General features: G+C 37.4%; 1 protein-coding gene across 1 annotated transcript in view; it reads left to right on the plus strand.

Annotated features, from left to right (window-relative positions):
- Positions 1–1194: 1194 nt before the first annotated feature.
- Tspan3 (tetraspanin 3) overlaps positions 1195–23228 on the plus strand; it is a 28034-nt gene continuing 6000 nt past the window's right edge. The window contains exons 1-6 of the mRNA XM_027925981.2: positions 1195–1447; positions 15511–15702; positions 15916–15990; positions 17770–17871; positions 21105–21257; positions 21556–21639. Of these exons, the coding sequence (XP_027781782.1) occupies positions 1385–1447; positions 15511–15702; positions 15916–15990; positions 17770–17871; positions 21105–21257; positions 21556–21639 (669 nt within the window). The 5' untranslated portion in view covers positions 1195–1384. The remainder of the gene's footprint in view (positions 1448–15510; positions 15703–15915; positions 15991–17769; positions 17872–21104; positions 21258–21555; positions 21640–23228) is intronic.

Consider the following 23228-nt stretch of genomic DNA (forward strand, 5'->3'; position numbering starts at 1 on the left):
CTTTCTCATTTCTTTCTTCCTAATTGTTTTCTGTCACGACCCATCACATCATATACCTATTGGCCTATTTGTTTATTGTCTGCCTCCTCTACTAGAATGATAGCAAGAATTTGTCTTGCCCAATGTGTGATACTTCCACCTAGAACAGTGAGGCACAGGGATGGCACCTGTAGCAAGTTCCATGGGTGAATAAATAACTGCTGTTGCTGCTGCTGTTGCTATTTCTGTTTGGTGCAAGTGAATAGGACACCTAGGTGCATATGTATTGTTGAGTGCCTGCAGAAGGTCATGAGCCAGGGAAACTGCAGGAGAGTGAGATGATTAAGGACAAGTGAACAGGTGTCTAATTGAAGAAGGAGAGCAGGACTGTGATGGCAGAAAAGATGGAGAACAGGGGCAGTTCCAAGTGTGACTGAGAATGCACTTTCTGCATTTTAGATCACCTATTCTCTGTATGGTTCTAGGTAAACTTCTAAATCTTTCTAAACCACAATTACCCCATCAGTAAAAGGAGGCTGATAACGATAGTACCATCCATGGAAGGTTGTGGTGACAGTTGAATGAACAGAGGCTGCATGCAGTAAGCACTCAGTCGGTGTTAACTGCTATGATTTATCCACGACTGGAATAAGTGTGAAATGCTGCAATGTATTTAAAAACAAAAACAAAAACTTTGTAATTGTTGATCTTGGTCCAAAATGAACCACCCTGGATAGGTTACCTTGCCCATCTCTTCCTTGCCAACCCCATCACCAGTCTTTTCTCCTTTCTGGTGACTCTCCTGAGAGCCAGCCAACCGCCTGGTACAATTTGTGTTGATGTTCTGTACTTCTCCCACACAGTGCTGCCTAGATATTACCTGTCAGGAACTCTCTATGTAGAGTAGAAGAAGCTAGGCTCCGACCTTCCTAGAGGAGACTGGGCTAGGTAAAAAGACAGCGCTCCGTGGGCTAGGAATCATTTATAAGGCTGGTGGAGTAAACGTGACTCAATAAGAGGAGAACGGCTTCCATCTACGAGAACCTCCTGAAAGAGCCATCTATATCCAAGGGCGGCCAGAGGCCAAGAAAAGGCGCTGAAGCTTCGGTTCCTTTAAGAGGCGTGGCCTCGCTGCAGCTTCCGCGGAAATGATTGGCTGAGACGACTGTCCTTGGACTCGGGAGGTGGGCCTCGGTTGCCAGGGAATGGCCCGAGGGAACTGCGGCGGCTGCGCGGACTAGCGAGGTGCTTTCTGGGGCCGGGGCTGCGCGAAGGCGCGGGGGTCTGCGGGGAGAGCCGCGCAGGCCGAGCAGTTCCCAGCGGGGAGGCGCCGCTGCCATTGCCCCCTCGCTCGGTGAGCGCTGCCCCGCTCCCCGAGCCGGGCCTCCGCGGGCCTCCGGCCACCATGGGCCAGTGTGGGATCACCTCCTCCAAGACCGTGCTGGTCTTTCTCAACCTCATCTTCTGGGTGAGAGGGCCAGGCGGGCAGGGAAGGGCGCGGGGCTGGCGGCTCGGGCGGGGGAGGCTTCGGTGGAAGCGCCCGACGGGGGCCGGGGTGGGCCTGGACAGGAGCCATGGCGAGGCTGCGGCCGAGGAGCGGGCAGGGCCCGGCCTCCGGGGCCGTTTCGCTAGGTCGCTCCTCGGCCAGACCAAGGCCCGCGCGAGGAGAGCGGTGAAGGGAAGCCTTTGGGAGCTTCCCTTGGCCTCCACCCGGCGGCCTCCGCCTGGGGCCTGAGGCCCCGGCCTGCTGGCTTGGTGCCAGGGCTCCGCGTCGGGAGAGTGGGCCGAGCGCCCCCTCAAGCTTCTGGAGCAGCCTGCTGGACGGGGGGCTGTAGTTGCAGAGTGTTTCAAAACCTCAGGCCCGAAACAGGATACTCCTTAAAGGGTCAGGTTCCACTTCCTTTGTCAGGCCCCCAGCAGAGAGGGTGGCAGTCCCGGGGCAGGCCAGCAAAGGGTACAGATATGCGGGGACGCCACCGAGTCCCAAGCCGTGAATTTTGATGTGGAGCTCTTTGTGTATGGAGAACTGGTTGGCTGGTCACCAGCCCAGAGTCTTGATTCGGGGGTTCAAATTGAGAAGCCAAATATTACTTTGACCAAGAAAAATCTTTGTATTTGCTTTGGTCATGGGGTCGAAAACCCTTAGGTTATAAGCCTTGGTTAAATATGATTCAGATGTCACAAGATTTTGAAAACAATGAGTTCACTTTCATAAAAAGTGTCCTTTGAATTTCCTTCGACCTGCCCTCAGAGACAGGGGTATTTATAATTACCCCATCTTAGTTCTGGTCCTTATCTCACCGGGCACTTCTGTAATAATCTCCACCCACCAGTCCACTTGGACCTTGAACCCGGATAAATCCTTTTAAGCTTGCCTTCCATCACATTGCTTTATTTAAAAGCAACGCACAACAGCTTCAGCAGGTTTCAGCCTGTTTCTCCTCTGGTATTGAAATTGAAATTCTCAGTGAGGTCCAAAATCCCCTTTCCTCCCTTTCAGCTTTCTTATAAACACTTACTAGCCCTGGACAGTTTTCTCTGTCTGCAGTCCCCAGAAAAATACTTGAACATTCCCACTAATCATGCTTTATTTTGTTTTTTATTTTTTTTCAGTGCTGGGGATCAAATCCTGGAAGTTTTTTTTGCATGCTAGACAAGTGCTCTACCATTGAGCCACATCCCCAGTCCTATAACCATAGCTTTGAATGTCCTTTTCTTCATCTCCACTGGCCCCCAGTCAGCTCCTTCCTCCCACAAATATGCACACCTGTTCTGGAAAGAATCCTTACTCTTTATCCACAACAAAGAATGAAACCTTTCATATCCTAATTGTAGTAGCATAAAAAGTTAATGATAATAAGGCACTTTCTTTTTGGGGTATTTGTGGAAGAAAAGAGTGAGGAAAAGTGTCCTGACAGGGAGATAGTACTTGTTCAAAATCACCCACACGGCATTGGGATTTCCATGATTTCTTCTTCTCTAATTAGAGCAGTGTTTGTTGAGTTAAAGGCCTTTTAAAAAAGAAACGTAATTTTCAGGGATTCCCCAAATGAGAAACACTTTGTTGGATAACAAGATACTTACAAAGAGGCAGAAACTTGGCTTGGTACCTTTTACAGTTGCTTGTGATTTTATGGGCATAACCTTGGTTTTGAAGCATGTGTATTTAGGCAAATTCTAAAGTATTCAAGCTCTCAGACTGGCAGTGTTAATGTGAAAAAACATTGGAAATACAGGAACCATTTCCTTTAATCAAATTTTTAGTTGCAATATAATATCGGTTAATTCCAAGTGATTGTTCATGAATCTTTGAAAATTATGTAAGTATATGTACTATTATTTATTCCATTGAAGAAGTTTATAGTATTGAACTTCCTTTGTTTGAGTTAGTAGGATAGTAAAACTTTTTGTGAGCTGTGATAAAGAAGTTAAGCAGACATACAAAGAAAAAAATGTGGCATAGTGCAGCATAACCAGTGAGGGAATAGTACTAGTTGTGTCTCCTGACAAATTATCAGTTTATGGACAAACTGTTGGAATCTGATACTGGTCGAAATATTTAATATTTGAGTGCCTACCACATACTAATTACCCTTAACTTTACATGGAATATTATCTGGCAGGGAATACTAGCATGCTTATTTTACAGATGAGCACTTTCAGATTTACTCCACGGTGTGATAGAGCCTGTTGGTATTAAAACCCAGATTGTCCCATACTTTAGAACCTGCTGTGTTAGAGCAAGGTGTGATTTCAAAAGATTTAGAAAGGGGCCTGTGGTTGTAGCTAAGTGTTAGAGCATTCGCCTCACACATATATGGCATTGGGTTCTATCCTCAGCACCACATACAAATAAAATAAAAGTATTGAGTTCGCCTACAACTGAAAAAATTAAAAAAATATATTTAGAAAAGGGAAGACTCTTGTTAGACTATGTTATAGGCACTTTCTCTAAAATATACTGATTTTAACATTGTTTAGAAACTACCAGCATTTAAGCTACACAATTTAACTTGTTTATTTAAAAAATGTTATGAATGAAGAAATACATTCAAAACATGTTAACTGGGTCTTCCTGGAAATTTGTAATGCATTCTTCAGTTCTAATAAGTATATTCTTGTTTAGTTCCCCCCCATTTGTATAAGTGGAAGAATAAATATTCCCCATAGAGGACATCAAAAGTTTAGGTTCCCTTGGTACCAGTGGTAGTGAAGTGTTAAGTTTAATGGCTTTGGAAAGATATTTATTTACTACCAGGGATTGAAGCCGGAAGTGCTTAACCACTGAGCCACATCCAACTCCCCGCCCCCCCATTATTTTGAGACATGGGTCTCACAGAGTTGCTTAGGGCTTCACTAAATTCCTGAGGCTGGCTTTGAATTTACCATCTTCCTGCTTCAGCCTCCTGAGCCACTGGGATTATCACCTCGCCCAGCTATTAAACCTTATAGGTTGGTATCTTGGTTCCCTTGGCAGTACAGTGAATGAACTGTGATATTAGATAAGTACAGTGAAGTAGATAAGTACAAAAATACTAAGGTGCTGCAGTCTGGCTGGGCACAAAATAACCGAGCCACCACACAAGCCTTGTAATTCAAACAGCAACTCTTTATTCCCGAACTCTCACCGGCACTCTACACGCACGTTCTGGGAAAAATCACTCCCTCCACCGGGCTCTGCGTACCAATTCTCTCAGAACCCCGCGAGAACCCCCCCTATTCCAGCAGGATCCACCCTAAACCCGGACCCACCCTAATCCCTGAGCAGGGTCACCTTTCAACCCAAAAATGCCATGCGACATTCCTACTTGGCTATGGCTCTCAGCATCTCCCCTCTTCTGTTTAAATAAACAACAAGCAATGTGGCTTAGGGACCGTGCCTGTTAGGTTGTCCAATTCAACATATGGTTCTTACCCGTCATTGGATGAGCTGACCTCTGGGCGTCAGCCTCCTGTCTTAGGTTGGTACCACTGCAATTGGATCATACCCGTCACTGACTACCGGTCCAGCATACAGCCATACTTGTGGATAGGCCTATGCACCAGTGGGGGCGGGTGAGGTTCTTTGCCTCACCTCTGTTGGCCCCCAAATTTGGCCTTGGTGCCAGTGGGGGGGTGAGGTTCTTTGCCTCACCTCTGTTGGCCCCCAAATTTTAGACCATCACTAGCAGAAGGGAGGAGGATACAGAAATGCCACGACACCAGGCCAATTGACGGCTCCTTTGGAAAAATTGTATCACCAGTGACACCATCAGCAAAGATAGGCCAGCACTACCACAATTCGCTGCACCAACAGATAGTTCACAATGCATACAAGTGATACATAGTCCAGGCAAGTTCTGCAAGCAGTTCAAAGCGGAAGAATCTATCAATATGTCCATTTCCTCCCAAAGAAAATCGACTCCTTGATTGAGCATTACTTGTTGAGTTATTATACATTGATGCATCAGTTTATACAGTTTACTGTGATAGCTATCAAAGAAGCTGTAGTTTGGTTTTATCTTTGTCTTCACCGGCACTGGGATGAAGATAGGAATTCTGGCAATGATGGCTAAAAAAAAAATATGTAACATTCCAACAGGTACTAAGGAAACAATTTTCTGAACAATTTACATTATCCTGAACAGAATTATTAAATATAATGAAAAGGAAACGTGAAAGTAAACAAACAGATCTGTTAACCTCCTTATTTGTACACATATTAAAACAATCCTCAACAGCTGTTTACCCAATTTAAATTAAACCATTAAAATCATGTGAATAAAAAAAAATTCGGATCCATTTTTTCATGAGCACTCCTCACTAAGGCTCTGACTGACAAAATTGTTCATGTTGATTTGGTGTACATAGTTTTGGATGGTACAGTTTTTAAGAAGGGTCTTGTGCAAAGGTGCAAACTAAAAGGGGAAACAGTCATTTCTAAAATTCTGAAAATTCTGTCTTAACAAAAAGAGTTCCTCATCAAATTCCAGAATATTAGAGTTTGTAGCTTGAAAGAAATTGAACAACTAAAAGAATATACCAACTTGAATCTCCCTCTCTCTCTTTTTTTTTTTTTTGAATACCATAAATTCAACCCAGTGCCTCTCATATCCTAGGCAAGCTATTACTGAGATACCCCCAACCCTTTTAATTTTATTTTGAGACAGGGTCTTGCCAAATTGCTCAGACTGGCCTCAGATTTGAAACCCTCCTGCTTCAGCCTCCTGAGTTCCTAGGAATCTTTGCTTTTATGGAAGGATATAGCTTTAAATATAAGTGTATCAGTGCTGGTCGTGTAAACATTTATTAAAGGAGGTTAGGAGTGTTTGGAGTAAATAGCTAAATTTAGAAGACAGGTGTAACAAATAGTCATTAGTCTATTCTATAATGTGCACCTTTGTACCAAGATCTTCCAGGATTTTTATTTTGGTAGGCCATGTGATATAATCCAAGAAACCTCAGCTAAAACAAGTTTATATCAGTGCTTTCTAATATCATGTTTTTATTCTGGTAAATTAATTTTTTGAGTATTTAATCAAGTCCTGTATTATGCAAATTACCTTTACTTTTTCTACCCTAATAGAAAAAAAAAACAGTTGGATAATATTTATTTTGCACATATTTATCATAGGCATGACAAACTGTTAAAGAAATTTTTTCCATGCTTGTAGAATTTATAATATTTAGGCTGATGTTTCCATCTATTATGAGAGATGATAATAATACAAAACACCTATGTAGTGGGGAGCAGTACCATCAGAAAGAAACAACTTCAGAATGTGGACCTTCACTAATCAACCTTTACTCATGAGAAATGTTCACCTTATATGTGCAAATCATTTTTGAAAGTCCTGTATAACCTTTAAAATTTACTCTGCCTTAAATAACTCACCAAACTTCCCTCTGTGTCTACATATAATTGAGGAAGAATGCTTTGTTAAACAAATATAAAACATTTGAGCACTTACTTTGTGCTTATGTTGTAGATGTAATGGTGAAAAAGACAATAAAGATTCCTGTTCCTATAGAACTTTAAAGTGAAGCAAGACAATTAAAAATGAAAAAGAAAAATAGCAAATAGTGATGTGGTATGCAAAGAGAGATAATGGGATAATGATTGATTGACTGCTCTAAATTGGCAGAGAAGGCTTCTCTTGGAAGATAAAATTTAATCTGGAGTATAAGGAGGAGCCAGTTGGTGGGTAAATTGGAGGAGGTAGGGAGGTTTCAGGATTGAGTGAACAGGCTATAGGCCATAATGCAAGGATATTCTTGGCATATTCAGATTACCAAGAGAAGTCTCATGCCCTCATCTTTTGTTTAAAATATTATAATAAAAGTTTTTTTTTCTCCAAGTATTGTCACCAGTCTTGTACGTACATTGTTTTCTAGCATCTCCTACACTTTTAAGTTGGTAGTCTGATACTCTTACATCCTAGAAGTTGTTTTTCTGTCTTCTGTATTTCTCCTATTTTGTATGACTGTTCTGACAAAGATTGTATCATTGGAACACACCTTCAGCCAACAATTTTTTTTTTTTTAGTAATTGTTTTTCAGTTCAGTAGAAGAAAAGCTAACTTTGTCAGGAAGCAAGTCATGGTACATATAGGAAATGTATTTTTTTAATATTTATTTTTTAGTTTTAGGTGGACACAATATCTTTATTTTCCATTTATGTGGTTCTGAGGATTGAACCCAATTTTGTTATAATATTTTGATGACAAACCCTATTATAAACCTTGTGCATGCTAGGTGAGCACTCTACCACTGAGCCACAACCCCAGCCCAGAAATGTATTTCTTAATTTGTCTTTGACAGTAAAAAAAAATTAATGTTTCCAGTCTTACTACACTCTTAGTCATCTGTCTACTGACCAATTGCCTTGTGAACCCTGAGTAATCATTTAGAACTTGGAATCAGTGGTTGCAGTTTAAGGAACAGGATGTTTATTAGCCTTCTAGGAATTTATCATTCTTTAAGGTAGTTTAATGAATTTTATCCCATAAAATCCAATCCAAGTTAGGATCTTAGGTTGCAGAATATTTCATAAAGTATACCCTAATGATCATTCACTTCATAAATGGTTGCTGAAGATCTACTGTACCCATTAATGAGAAATACAGAGAGTAAAAAGACACAATCCCTGATGTCTGACAGCTAATGGGAATATGAGAAGACTCTTAATTAATTTAATTTCTAGGTATACCTCCTCCCACCCCCAAATATCCATGGATAGTCTCAGATCTTCCTTTAAAAATATTATCATTTCTTCCTCCTCTTCACCCCTTTTCTTTTTGTGGCTTGGCAGAGTCAAGAGATGAGAAAAATTATTTGCATTTATATGTTTGTTTTTAATCTAAAAGGAGTCAGTAGTAAATGTTGACATACAGTATTTTACATTGTTGCTGCTACTGATTAAACACATAACCCAGACATAGACAAAAATCTACTATTATAGAGCTTAGGCACTCTAGGCTCCTACAGTAACTGACTCTAATTTTTAGAATAGAATGGGGTAACAGAGAGTCTCAAATAAAATTCATGTTTTAATTCCATGCTTTTCAGATGACCCTTGAAGCCCCGTGTGTCTGAAAATAGCCAGTTTCCTTGCTGTTAACAATAATTTGACTATGGCAATTGGTTGATCTCCAAATTCATTGCCATCTGAACTGGGATAGGTTTAAATTGGATTAAATAGAACAACTTGTTAATCTGGATAAACAATAATTTTAAAAAACCATATAAGGAAAAGGTGAAAATAGGGCAGAATTGAGGTTTATGGGCTTAGGAATATCATCAGTAATACCGTAAAGGATTAAAATATTTCTTATTTAATTGTAATGGTAATAATGACAGTTATGTTGATGGCAGAAGTGATTTATTAAAGCTTTACACTCAAAGTAGGATTTTTAAAATATGTATGGTGATGTTTATGAAAAAAAGACTGTACTGAAAGAATCTGAATTGTCAGATAATCAGAAAACATCTATAAAACAAGTCAAAGTCAAACCTAAGAAAAGTGATAATTGGGAGAGATTGTTCCTAAAATATTTGGAATCAAAGAGATGTCTATTTTATGTTGGTAATTAAGGACAGATCTAGGAATTCATCTATTTGGGGAAAAAATCAATTTTAAATGTAATTTAGGATAATTTTCTGATTATGTAAGTTATATATTTAGGAAGATGCTAAAAAGTATTTTTTAAGAAACCAATATCCACATAATTCTACCATTCAGGACAACCAAATTAACATTTTGGTTTGCTTATAAAATGTCTTTGTGATATATGTGTTTTTCCATTAAATTGCAATAAACGTTATGAAGTTATGCTTTAATAAAATACTTCAGAACTACAATGCAAGCATTCCTCTGACTAGGACTTTTTCTTTTAACTATTACACAATTTTGTTGTAATATTTTGATGACAAACCTATGTACAAATCTTTGCTTCCTTCTGACTTATTTACTGAAGGATGATTCCTAGAAGTGGAATTAGAAGGTATAAAAGTATAAATGCTCAGTATGAGGCTGATATGTGTTATTTCCCCAAAAAATACCTTCACAATGTCTTTGAATACTGCTAGGCTTTATTAATGACCAATTTGTTAAGTAGAAAATAAGATTTTAATAACTGCAGAAGCTCTTGGTAAGAGTAGCTTTAATTTCCAAAAGTCTTTGGAATGGTCTTTTTTTTTCCCCTCTTAAAAGTCATTAAGAGAATAAATGAGGTATGTAGGCAGTGGACTTAGTAAAGGAGTTATGGTGTTTAGTGACATGAGTTATTTTATCAGAATTAAATCAGAGTTGAAACAAGATAAGACTGGATTAGACAATATTGAATTAATTTAATATTTTATAATATTAAAGTAGATTAAAATATTTAAATGATATTAAAAGAGTAACAGTAACATGAGGGTAAATGCACTGCATAGAATTTCTGATAATTCCTTGGAGAGGAGAAGAGGGGTATATAAAAAAACTAATGTGACTATACAGAAAACTCATTTCAGAAAGCTGAGAGCCACATGTGGTGGTGCATGCCTATAATCCAAGCCACTTGGGATATTGAAGCAGGAGGATAGCAAGTTCAATACCAGACTCAGCAAATTTGCGAGACCCTGTGTGAAAATTTAAAGTTTTAAAATGACTGGGGATGTAGCTCAGTAGTGACCTGGAATCAATACTCATTAAAAAATATATTTAAAAAAATTAAGGATGTGTATATATGATTGATTTTTGTTGAGTCCTCTCTTGAAAATCTGCTTTTTTAGAAGTCTAGAGTACACAGCAGTTTTTGCTTGATCTCAACTATTTTTTTTCCCTCCCAAATTTGAATCACTTCTGCTTTAACAATTGATTGTTTTGAGGCAAAATCCCTGCAAAGGAGCAGATCACGCAGGCAGGCAAGAACTTGTCAGGCACTGTGCTTTCAGGTGAAGTCCAAATGGTTCCTGGTCTTTACCTTGTCCTGATCTTTGCTGGTTCTAAACGTGATCATCCTAGTCTCCTATATACCATTGCAAGAAAATCACTTCTGTTTTTCTTTGCTTCATCTTTACCCAAATGTTCTATATATGCTTCCACCTTCACATTTTTTAATTTCCATATAGATAACACTTGACAACAGAACTATTTTATCTTTCAGCTTGTAACAAGTCTATTTCTTTTTAATATTGCCACATTCCAATGGCAAGTTTCACTGTGCTTGATGAAAATTAAGGAACTCAGTAATTTTGTGGATTGCAGCATTTCATCAGCTCATCTGTCTTTTTTGTTTTTGTAGAAGATTTGAATTCATCCCCAGAAAACTAGTCTCTAAACATCAAAACAGTCTAATATAGAATGGAAGTTCTTACTTTAAGAGATTTTACATTTGTGTATATGTAGAAAAAGGATAAAATGAAGTATGATACTTTTGAAATTCATAAAAATAGCCAAAGCGAGCACAATAGCTTTATTTTTAAGAGGAACGGCTTGGTGTCATGGAAAAGCACTGGCTCTCCTAAAGTTTTAAAATTCCGTGACTTAAAGCATAGGTATATTAAAAGGTTAAAAAAAAGTGATTTTTTTTTACATCTATAACTTCAGACCACAGCCTTTCCCTTAAATTTCTTTTCACTTCTTTGTAAAAAGCATGAATATTTTTAGTATACTGTCCTTGTACAAATCCTCCTTATAGGCTCAGATTCTCTCAGCAGTGACTAAAGCAGTTCAGCTGCTTCCAAGTTCTACATTTCATCTCCTATTGCACTGCCCTCCCCCCACCCCCTTCTTTGCAGCTGCTTTTGTTGGCAAAGCCCAGATCCTTTGATAGATTCCAATCCCATCACAGACCTTCAAAAGGAGGATTTAACCAGGCTCACCTGTTACTCGCTTTTCTAATGTCACAAGTCCTACATTGAAAATCTGACTGACTACAAAGTCCTTGTACACAGTAGTTAGGAATTATTTATAACATCCCCTGCATTGACGATACAAATTGCTTTTCCCCTGTTCTTTTGGATGTTTTTCATACAAGTGGTTGGATGTCTTTAAGGCAATTGTTTATACCTGGTTTTAGTCTTCAGCTGTTGGGACACCTACCCTGCATTTTCAAAATAACTGGTGTTATAAAATAAGAAATATTTCATGAATATTATACAACTGAAGATACAAGATACCATACACAGATATCATTAAAAGAAAATTTTGAAGTTGTCTTCAGTTTGGGAAAACATATCCTCTATTTTCAACTTCTGTTGCATTTATATATAGATTCTCATCAGCAATCAGTATAGTTTCCATTTTGGTATATGCACCTGGTACATTGCTTCCTGTTATATGTTGCCAAAATAGTCTGTTATGTTCTCATCTCTACTATGTAAATTGAATGTTGACTTGTTTGCAGTCTGGGAAAAGAAAATGCTCTAGAGTCGGTTTCACAAGAATAGACAGCTTTACAAATGGTACCTCCTACTAGCCTTCCATTGCATTTGTTATAAATCTGATTTTTATCAGTTGTTAATTTTTTTCCTACCTCTTTGTAGTCTCAGTTTCAAACGAGTGACCCATTCTGGGTAGAAGGAGCAGCACAGGAAACATTTCACTTGACCCATGGCTAAGCAGCACTTAAGTATAAGTCTTGCAGTTCTTCAGTGTCCTACGATTCAAATTAATCATTAACACTTGACAACAGAACTATTTTATCTTTCAGCTTGTAACAAGTCTTTTTCTTTTTAATATTGCCACATTCCAATGGCAAGTTTCACTGTGCTTGATGAAAATTAAGGAACTTCGTAATTTTGTGGATTGCCTTCAGTTTAGGAAAACATATCAATATATATGGAGGATAAAACTGGAGGATATATGTAATCAATACATATTGATTACATATATCCTCCAGTTTTATCTTTTTTCATTCAGATTCATGTAAGTTAAAACTTCATTTACTATCTGGGTGCAGTGGCCCACACCTGTAGTCCCAGCTACTCAGAGGGCTGAGGCAGGAGGATTGTTTGAGACCCTTGTCTCAAAAAAAAAAACTTCATTTACTAGAAGCCCAGAAATGGAATTCATTTTAATTTCAAGCCTTTTAAGAAATAAATATTTCCTTTGAATAAGAAAAGCTAAGAATCTAAAGGATAGATGATTAGTGAAAATAGAGTGGGTAGAGTTTGATAAATTCCTTTATAGGAGGGCTGATTTATTCCAGCAAAATGTTATGTGTATATATGTGTATATGTGAATGTATAGCATAAATATATAGTATTTTATTAAAAGGGCATTTGTTACAGAGTCCATATACTTCTGTAATAAAGATACCCAAACTATTGACCTGTTGCTTCTCTTTTCCCTTTCTGTGCTCACCTTCATCCCAAAGTAACATGCTACAAGAGCAAATATGTCAATGAACTGAGTACCTTTGAACAGTCCATAAGTACCATTATAAACTAATGTGTGCCCGATGTAATGGCCATTAGTATTCAGTAAGCTGGATGAAGTTGCCAAATCATGTTTAAATAGTGAATTAAAACCAAACATTGGACTGAAGAGAAAGCACATACAAACCAAAGCTTACTATAGAGATAGGATGGTGATTTCAAGAGAAGAGATAAATGCAGTGTACTCAGTGAATTTTGACTGATACCTATTATGTGCCAAGCACTGTTCTAGCTGACAAGTGGTAATACAGGGCTGAAAGACAGGTAGACACAATTTGTGCCCAGAAGACTTGTTGCAACATGTATAACTATACTTGAAACAGTTGTAATAAATGCTTTGGTAGAGCTGTGTACAGGCAATACTTGAATGGACAAAGGGCATTTAATTCAGCCTGAAACTGTCAAGAATGGCTTCCACAAGAAAGAGGTGAATTGAGGCTGCGTCATAATAAGTAAGAGAGCATTCTAGAGACAACAGAAGAGGTAAAGAAGTGAAAGGATATATGCCCTGAGAGTTAAAAGAACAGACGGACTACTTAGGTCATCTCACTTATTTGCCTCATCCTTATTTTAATCACATTTATGCCTTGATCTGGTTTGTATTTTAACAAAAATAACCCTAGTAATACAAAGAACATATTATTAATGGGGAAGGAGAGTCGTCAAGATTTAGGTAAACAGGGATAAGACCCACATTAAGACAAATACACAGTGGTTAAAGTTGAGGTATTCAAGTAATGTGTTAGGAGTAAACTTGAAGGAGTTTGGTGATTGCTGGGATATAGAGGTGGGCCAAGAACAGAGTATAAGGTAACTGTCAGGTGTTCAAACAAAAAAATGTGGCGTTTGATGCCTTTTGTTCTGTGAGGGATGTAGGGAGAAATTAATGGTACAGGCAAGAAGACAGGATTTGAGACAGGTTGAGGGTGAGTTGTCTATGGCACTTCCAAATGGAAATGTGTGGGTACAAGATGATAGGTTTCATCATGAGCTAGAGAATGAGTGAAGAGCTGGACACCATGGTGCATGCCAGTAATCCCAGTCACTCTGGAGGCTAAAGCAGGAGGTAGCAAGTTTAAGGCCAGCCTGAGCAACTTAGTGAGACCCTGTCTCAAAAAAAAAGACTGGGGTGCAGCTGAGTGCCTCTGAGTTTGATCCCTAGTATCTTCCCCACCCCCCAATGTATGAAGAAGACAGCAGAAGATAATATCCAGGAGTTCCCAAAGATTTCAGAATCTGGAAAGAAAAGTCCATGAAAAGAATGAGAAAGTAAGCAGCTAGGGAAGTAGGAAGAAAATCCACAATGGGGCCCCTTGGAAGCCAGAGGAGGACAAATAATTTTTCAAAAATTTCTTCCATTCTTCTCATTTAAAACATTTATATATATTTGATTTTTAAGCTGCCCAACTTTACATAAATGGAATATGTTTCAGATGCAACAGTGATTCTAATGGCCTAGTATAAGAAAGTGTATTGATGATACCCAGGCTTACTGAGTCCCACAGACTTAAGAAATGAACAGATTTTAGGTTCAGAGGAGTGAATGGTATCTCTACAACTGTGGGAGCCGTTTTTAGTTTGAAGATGGTTTATATATTAAAATTTTTAAATTTAATTTTTAAAAAATAATAAAATAATTCTGTTCCTCTGAGAGTTAAACAAATAGTCTCATTAGAACAAAGACTTGGCCTGACACTGCATTTGCTTTCATGTATAAGCAAGTGACATTGGTGTGTCAGCACAGAGTTGGTACTCAGTGATAGAAAAATTGATGGTGATAGAGGGGAATTTGTGTAAAACTCTGCAGTAACAGCTAAAACACATTGGGCACTCACTTTCCCCTTGGATCCTGTAACTTTGTTATTCCAAGTGTGTTAGACCCAGCAGCAGCACCTGGGAACTTGCTAGACCTGCAGGCCCACCCCCAGACCTCCTGAACCAGAATCTGCAGTTTAATAAGGTCCTCATGTGATTCCTATTCACATTAAAGTTTGAGAAGCACCATTCTAAGGCCTAAGTAGTGCTTTAGCGACTGTGTGCTCTGGCTTTTTACCATTTCAGTCTTTAGAACAGCAAGTTTTATTGGAAGTGGGTATTGTACTTACAGGTTTGGTATTCTCTTTTCCCAAGAGGGTGGATAGAGAGATCAGATGTGTAGATTTCTGGAGTCAGTTTGCCTGCTTTCAAATCCTACTTCTGTCATTTATGCCTAATCTCTCCATTTGTGGAGTGCAATTATGGTGAGCAAAGGTGTATTACCTCCACCACCTCATCTATCTCCACTGGACATATAGTTGAGGTACAGATAAACCTTTGGGGTGGCTGGGTATACGCATATGTGTGTACTTGTCATCAGTGCTATTTGCTTTATGCATTCTTGGTCCTAGCTGAACCATCAATTGTTAAAAATTTAGGTGATGTTTGGAAAATTTTGCATCTTTATCTAGTAAAGAAATGTTTTTTTAAAAATGGATCATAAGAGATGTTTCAGCTTCATTGAAAAAAGTCTACAAGTAGATAAATTTAAGAGTGAAGGGAACTCTCATTAAATTATATCCTACTAAGGAATAGTAGAAAAATTTTACTGGGAGGGCTTACAGACCATTGCTGTGACCTTGTTTCCTACAGGGGGCAGCAGGCATTTTATGCTATGTGGGAGCCTATGTCTTCATCACTTACGACGACTATGACCACTTCTTTGAAGATGTGTACACTCTCATACCTGCTGTAGTGATCATAGCAGTAGGAGCCCTGCTTTTCATCATTGGGCTAATTGGCTGCTGTGCCACAATCCGGGAAAGTCGTTGCGGACTTGCCACAGTAAGTTAACACTTCACTAACTACATGTGTCATCAGAGCATGCAGGAGTATTTCATCTCCGTTAACTCTCTTGAATTGAGCTTGAAACTGAGCTTGACTCTTCTAATTGGAACAGAATTAGCACTTGTCTTAAACTTCTAGCTGTTGTCTCTGATAATTGCTTTCTGTCAAGAGACTACTTTGTACTTAATTTTTGACAATGTCTCCTTACAGTTTGTCATCATCCTGCTCTTGGTTTTCGTCACAGAAGTTGTTGTAGTGGTTTTGGGATACGTTTACAGAGCAAAGGTATGTTGTCTGCTGTGATTCATGCTTTAAAAGGTGATTTAAATTTTTTTTTTCCAAGAAGTAGTCATTTTATCAGAGTTAACATCTTCTTCTGCCTTATTTCAGTTAAGGTAATGCTTTAAATATCTAAAGTTAATTAGAAATTATTTTTATATCATGATATCTATATACAGAGTATAAAGTTTTGATTACATTTAATTTTCTTTAAATTATCACCTAATGCGGCAAGATGCAGTGGTGGTGCACACCTGTAATGCCAACTGTGCAGGAGGCTGAGGCAGAAGGGTCACAAGTTTGAGAGGTCAAAGGCCATTTTGGGCAATTTAGCAAGACCCTGTCTCAAAATATGAAAAGGAGTGGAATGTAGCTCAGTAGTACTGAGTTCCCCTGGGTTCAAGGCCCAACACACACGCACACACACACACACAAAAAAAAATCTTACAGCAAGTTACAAATGAATAGTTGATCAGCTGACAAGTTTATTACTGTTTCCTTAGCCCAGAGAGTCCCTGTGTTTTGAATGGCAGGGTTGTAATACATTTTCTGTTTTCTGAGTATCTCATTTTTCATTGCCTCTTTTTAAGAATCCCTTGGGTCTGGACATAGAAGATATTTTGAGTGTGGTCCTACCTTTTACGCTCTTCCTGAAGAACACAGGGTCTTGCCTTTTAGAACACTAAGACAACTGTTGTCAGCACTCCTTCTTGCCCCTGTCTTCTCTTAGTCATTCCCTTTGTTTCCCGTTTTGCTGTTTTTGCTTTCTACTAACAGTACCACTTAAGACTACATAAGCTACTTTAGTTAATTTTGATATAATTTTAGAGCCATGGTGTAATAGAATCATTCTTACTGTCATTTACAGTTTTAAGTCAAAGACATGATATGTCAAGTTGATATTTAAACCATTGATACCTAAGAAAGGTACTAAGCAACTGTAACAAGAAAAAAAAAATCACAATGAATCATGTCCCTATGATCTAATTATTAGTCTTGTCACATCATAGTTATGATTACAAAATAGGTGTAAACAATTTAGAAAGGGGTTAAGAAATTCTGGTACAAAAAAACTATTAAATGACACTTACCTGCCACTGTTGTAATTGTCAGCAGGTAAGTGTCATTTAATAGTTTTTTTGTACCAGAATTTCTTTACCCCTTTCTAAATTGTACCCATCTCCTCTTTGACATACATTGGACAGCAGCTTTTTCATAAAGTACCATTCCTGAGGACTGAAATTTTTTTTTTTTTTTTTTACTTCTTGATTACTTATGTGCGTTTGGCTCAGCCAGGTCTGAACATTGAGTAAGTAAAATAGAAATAATGTTGGTATTTGTCCTAGAAATATCTTACAGAGGCTTCAAAGTTGGTTTTTGCCTCCTTTGCATTGATCTGGGGGTATAACTTGGGTAGAATGCTTGCGTAGCAGGCATAAGGTCCTGAGTTCAATCCCTAGGACCACCAAAATTTAAAAAAAAAAAAGGAAAGCATGTATTTATAGAAAATCAATCACTTTCTCCTTCAACGGACTGTTAGAGTTATTAGCTTGCCATCTTTCACAGTCTTTGAATGCTTTTAATCTATGTATTGTGATATTTTTGAACCTTTTCCTTCCAATTAAAATCTATGTGGAGGCAGGAAGGAGAAAACTTGTTCTTTCAAGAAATTTATGGAGAGCTGTGACAGTTTACAAATGTGCCATTTAGGTATTTTAGTGAAACCTTGACTAATGGTACCTTTAACATTATCTTTGAGGGACTGAATTCTTTGTTTTAATTCAGGTGGAAAATGAGGTTGACCGCCGCATTCAGAAAGTTTATAAAACCTACAATGGAACCAATCCTGATGCTGCTAGCAGGGCTATTGATTATGTACAGAGACAGGTGAGCTTTCTTGAGGCAAATTTGTTTTTGAGGACCATTCACTAATGGGTTAGCATTAAACTACTTCTGCAACTACTGTGTAAATTGGCCATGTATCTTCCCACCCATGATTAACCACCCAATGTATTCAATCTTTTTCTTTGACCTTCACCCTTGAAAAGTTTACTCCACTGCCATCTAGTCAAAGCCAGCAAAAAGCATCTTAAACTCTATAGTAATCTGACTTCCCCCACCCTCCTGCCAAAATAGACAGGTGATGATGGAAGAGAAGTATATATCACAGGGAGATGGAAAGACTAAGTATGTCTTCAGAAAACAAGATCAGAAAAGATAACAGGGCTAGGGTTATGGCTCAGTGGTAGAGTGCTTGCCTAGTATATGTGAGGCACTGGATTCAATTCTCAGTATCATGCATAAATAAATAAAATTAAGGTCCATCTACAACTAAAAAAAAAATTTAAAAAAAGATAACAGACAAAACTATAAAATAGTAAGATTTTAATACCTATAACCCTGCCTCAAAAATTATCAGCTTTTTAATCAATCTTATCTACACATATTTTATGCTTTATTATCTTAAATCACAACATTTCAGAACACAAATGACCAGTAATACAAATTATATCTCAATAATAACCCTAAATGTTAATGGCTTAAACTCACCAATCAAAAGACATAGGCTGGTAGATTGGATTTTTAAAAAAGACCCAACAATATGCTGCCTTCAAGAGATTCATCTCATAGAAAAAGATGCCCACAGACTGAAGGTGAAAGGTTGGGATAAAATATACCACTCATATGATCTATGTAAGCAAGCAGGGGTTTCCATCCTCATATCAGATAAAGTAGACTTCAAGCCAAAGCTAATCAAAAGGGATAAACATGGACATTTCATACTGCTTTAGGGAACCATACATCAACAAGACAAAACAGTTATAAATATATATGCCCCAAACAGAGGAGCATCTATGTTCATCATCAAACTCTTCTCAAGTTCAAGAGTCAAATAGATCACAACACAATAATTCTGGGTGACTTTAATACACCTCTTTCACCACTAGATAGATCTTCCAAATAAAGCTAAACAAAGAAACTAAAGAACTCAATAGTACAATCAATAACTTAGACTTAACTGATATATACGGTATATTATCCATCAATGAGCGAATACACTTTTTTCTGAGCAGCACATGGATCCTTCTCTAAAATAGACCATGTGTTATGCCACAAAGCAAATTTTAGCAAATATGAAAAAGTAGAGATTCTACCCTGCATTCTGTCAGACCACAATGGAATGAAATTAGAAATCAATGATAAAATAAATAAAAGCTACTCCAGCACCTGGAGACTAAATAATATACTATTGAATGAACAAAGGATTGCAAAAGATATCAAGGAAGAGATTAAAACATTCTCAGAGGTAAATGAGAACACTGATACAATATATTGAAATCTCAGGGACACTATGAAGGCAATTCTGAGAGGAAAGTTCATTGCATGTTCATTCCTTTAAAGAAGAAAAAGTTAACAAATTACCTAACATCACATCTCAAAGCCCTAGAAAGAAGAACAAATCAACCCCAAAAGCAGTACGAGACAGAAAATAATTAAAATCAGAGCTGAAAGCCATGAAATTGAAACAAAAGAAACAATTGAAAAAAATTGACAAAACAGAAAGTTGGCTCTTTGAAAAAATAAATAAAATTGGTAAATCATTAGCCATGCTAATGAAGAGAAGGAGAGAGAAAACGCAAATTACTAACATCTGATGAAAAAGGAAATATTACGATGAACACTACAGAAATACAGGATAATTAGAAATTATTTTGAAAATTTGTACTCCAATAAAATAGAAAATATTGAAGGCATCAACAAATTTCTAGAGGCATATGATATGCCCAAACTAAATCAGGATGATATACACAATTTAAAACAGTAATTTCAAGCAAGGAAATAGAGGATGCGTCAGAAGCCTACCAACCAAGAAAATGCCAGGACCAGATGAATACAAAACTGAGTTCCACAGTCCTTTAAAGAAGAACTAACACCAATACTTCTCAAACTAGTTTATGAAATAGAAAAAGAGGGAACACTTCCAAACATATTTATGAGTCCAGTATCACCCTGATTCCCAAACGAGACAAAGACACATCAAAGAAAAGAAACTTCAGACCAACATCTCTAATGAATATAGATGCAAAAATTCTCAATTCTCAGAATTCTCAAAAATTAAAATTAAAGGGATATGGGTAGGAAAAGAAGAACTCAAATTATCACAATTTGCAGACGCTATGATTCTATACCTAGAAGACCCAAAACATTCCACCCGAAATCTCCTAGAATAAATGAATTCAGCAAAGTAGCTGGATATAAAATCAACACCCATAAATCAAAGACATTTCTGTACAACAATAACAAATCCTCTAAAAGAAAAACTAGGAAAACCACCCCATTTACAATAGCCTCAAAAAATAAAATTCTTGGGGGGCTGGGGTTGTGGCTCAGTAGCAGAGCGCTTGCCTCCACACGTGAGGCACTGGGTTCGATCCTCAGCACCACATAAAAATAAGTAAATATAATAAAGATATTTTTTAAAAAATAAATAAAATGAAATAAAATACTTGGGAATAAACTTAACAAAAGAGGTGAAAGACCCCTACAATGAAAACTACACATGCTAAAGAAAGAAAAAAAAATCTTAGAAGATAGAAAGATCTACCTTGTTCTTGGACACTTTGTTTTTTAAAATAATATTTAGAACCAGATATTTAATGTGTAAGAAGAAGATTTTTCCTTAGCTAGATACTACCGTTTATAGACAATGTGCTTTTCATGTGGAGGTTTTGGGGCTACTAGCCATGTGTGACTAGCATGCCAAATTAAACATTCAGTTCATGAGGCTGAGGACGTAGCTCAGTGTTAGAGCACTTGCCTAGCATATTCAATGCCCAGGGTTTGATCCCCAGCAGCATGCAAAAATAAATAAATAAATAGTTTTTAGTTCTTCAGTCACTCTAGCCACACTTTAAGTGCTTTAAGCTTCGTGGCTAGTATAACCGTGTTGGACTATGCAGCCATAACATTTCTCATGTTGCAAAAATTCTCCTGGACATCAATGGCCTAGAATAGTTTATTTTAAAGCTCCGTAGTGCATGGAAGTCTTAAAGCCCAACCCTGGGATATGTGTATTGTAAGGATATGTGTATTAATATGTGTATTCTCTTTTCTTCTAGTTGCACTGTTGTGGAATTCATAACTACTCAGACTGGGAAAATACAGATTGGTTCAAAGAAACCAAAAACCAGAGTGTCCCTCTTAGCTGCTGCAGAGAGACTGCTAGTAGCTGCAATGGCAGCCTGGCCAATCCCTCCGACCTCTATGCTGAGGTGAGTCCAGGACTAGAGTCCAGCCTGATAACCTCTTTTCTACTGCCTTATTACACTACCTGAAACTTCTTTTCTATCCCCTTTTTGCTTTCTTTAATATCATTTTGTTTTATAGTAAATCATTTTTAATGTATTATCTTTTATTTTAATTTTGTGTTTATAAGTTGCTCTATTCATGTAATGTTTTTTCCCTCTTTAGTTTCTTTCATTTCTGCCAGTGAGTAGCAGTAGTAATCTGTGACTCTGCAACTCTCCTTTTTAAAAAGATTCCTAATGAGAATGACTGTGTATATTACAGGGATGTGAGGCTCTAGTTGTGAAGAAGCTACAAGAAATCATGATGCATGTTATCTGGGCAGCACTGGCCTTTGCAGCAATTCAGGTAAGCAGAGGAGAACATGAGTTGTTACCAGGGTTAGCTGCTTCTCTGAAGTCGGCCCTGTGTGGTTTTAATCCCTAAGTCGAGTGAATCTGTGTATATAGGTAACCTAGAAGTGATTGCAGTACCAGCCACAAGTTTCCAACCTTTTTTTTTTTCCTAGACATAAGACCAGAATGGTCTAAAGAAATCAGAGATCTGTTGGCAAAGGATTACATGTAAAGGAACTTTGCCCTATTTTCTTGCCTTTATTAGTGAGTTGATAAAAACAGTTGTCATAGTGTATTCCTGGGAAATATTTAATAGAACTTCGTAGAATTTTAAAAAATCATTGCTTTATTTCAATTTGAAAATGGAAAGCTATATTTCAATCTTTAGTATTCTATTTTTCCTTCTAGTTTTTATTTTCCTGTTCTTGAGGTTTTAGTTTCAAGGGCTTAGTTTTTATAGACTAACAACCATCCAGAAATTTGTAGTATCACTTGGCACATATAGAAGTGTGCTATTCCATTGTTGATAGCTGAGGGGGCATAATTCCCAACTTCTGTGAAATAATAGTTTAGGCAAAGTAGCTGGTAATTGCTTGATCACCTCTCACTTTATCTGCTCCCACCCCCCAAAAAAACCCCACATGCTTATCCCTTCCACATAAAAACAAAGAACACATTCCTGTTTTCTTAAGAATATACAGTGTATCTAATAGTTTCCCTTAGAGGAATATCTTAGAAGATTCTTACAACTGAAAATAGCCAACTATTTGAACAGGATTAAAAAAATTCTTTACATCAGATCTGGTTCTCAGAGTTCTATTTTTTATTTCTTGAAATAGTTTTAGGGTCCAGATAATATATTTTTAGAAAGTGTAGATATCTCTTTATTGTTAAGTTAATTGTAATTGCCATTTTAAATGTAAATAGCTTAGGTTTCCTACCTTTGTGTATTTGAACAGAAGCTAGCTAGTATATGTAATGGAAAGTACCTTTTAAATGGCAAAAGGGTGATTGTTTACTTGGCTATATTCAACAGCTCTGAAATGATTTATTAAAAACCCTAGCTCTATATTTACTATGGTCTCTGCCTTTTGAGCATTCACTTTGTGGTTCAGCATAGGAGTAATATTGTAATCAGTAGAATATATTTGATATTTTGATTATCTATGCAAAAACATTAATTTAGATAAAAATAATGACATAGGTGGGAGGTGCCTTTTCCCAAATGGAATTCTGGTCTGTGCATTCTTAATGATTTTCTATTTGGTAAGGCTGTTAAAAAAAAAAAAAGCTTTGGAACTATATGGTGCTTATGTTTGTGCAGTATGCAATATATATGTAAAAAAATGGATAAAAAGTGTCACTTTATCCATGCCCCTCATCTAGTTAAATTTATTAGTCAGGCAGATATTTCTTCATTAAGTGTTTTTCAGTGGAAACAAATATTTTAACTCATTTCTAAATTTAAGTATGTCTAGCATTTATGTTTTATATTTAAATAACACTAACTTAAGTAATACCTGGTAATAGTTTGTTATTTTGAACTCAGGGATTCTAAGTCAGGGATTCAGAGCTTTCACAGACAAAAACTTTGATTTTTTT

The sequence above is a fragment of the Marmota flaviventris genome, chromosome 2 (assembly GCF_047511675.1).
Source record: "Marmota flaviventris isolate mMarFla1 chromosome 2, mMarFla1.hap1, whole genome shotgun sequence".
Lineage (NCBI taxonomy): Eukaryota > Metazoa > Chordata > Mammalia > Rodentia > Sciuridae > Marmota > Marmota flaviventris.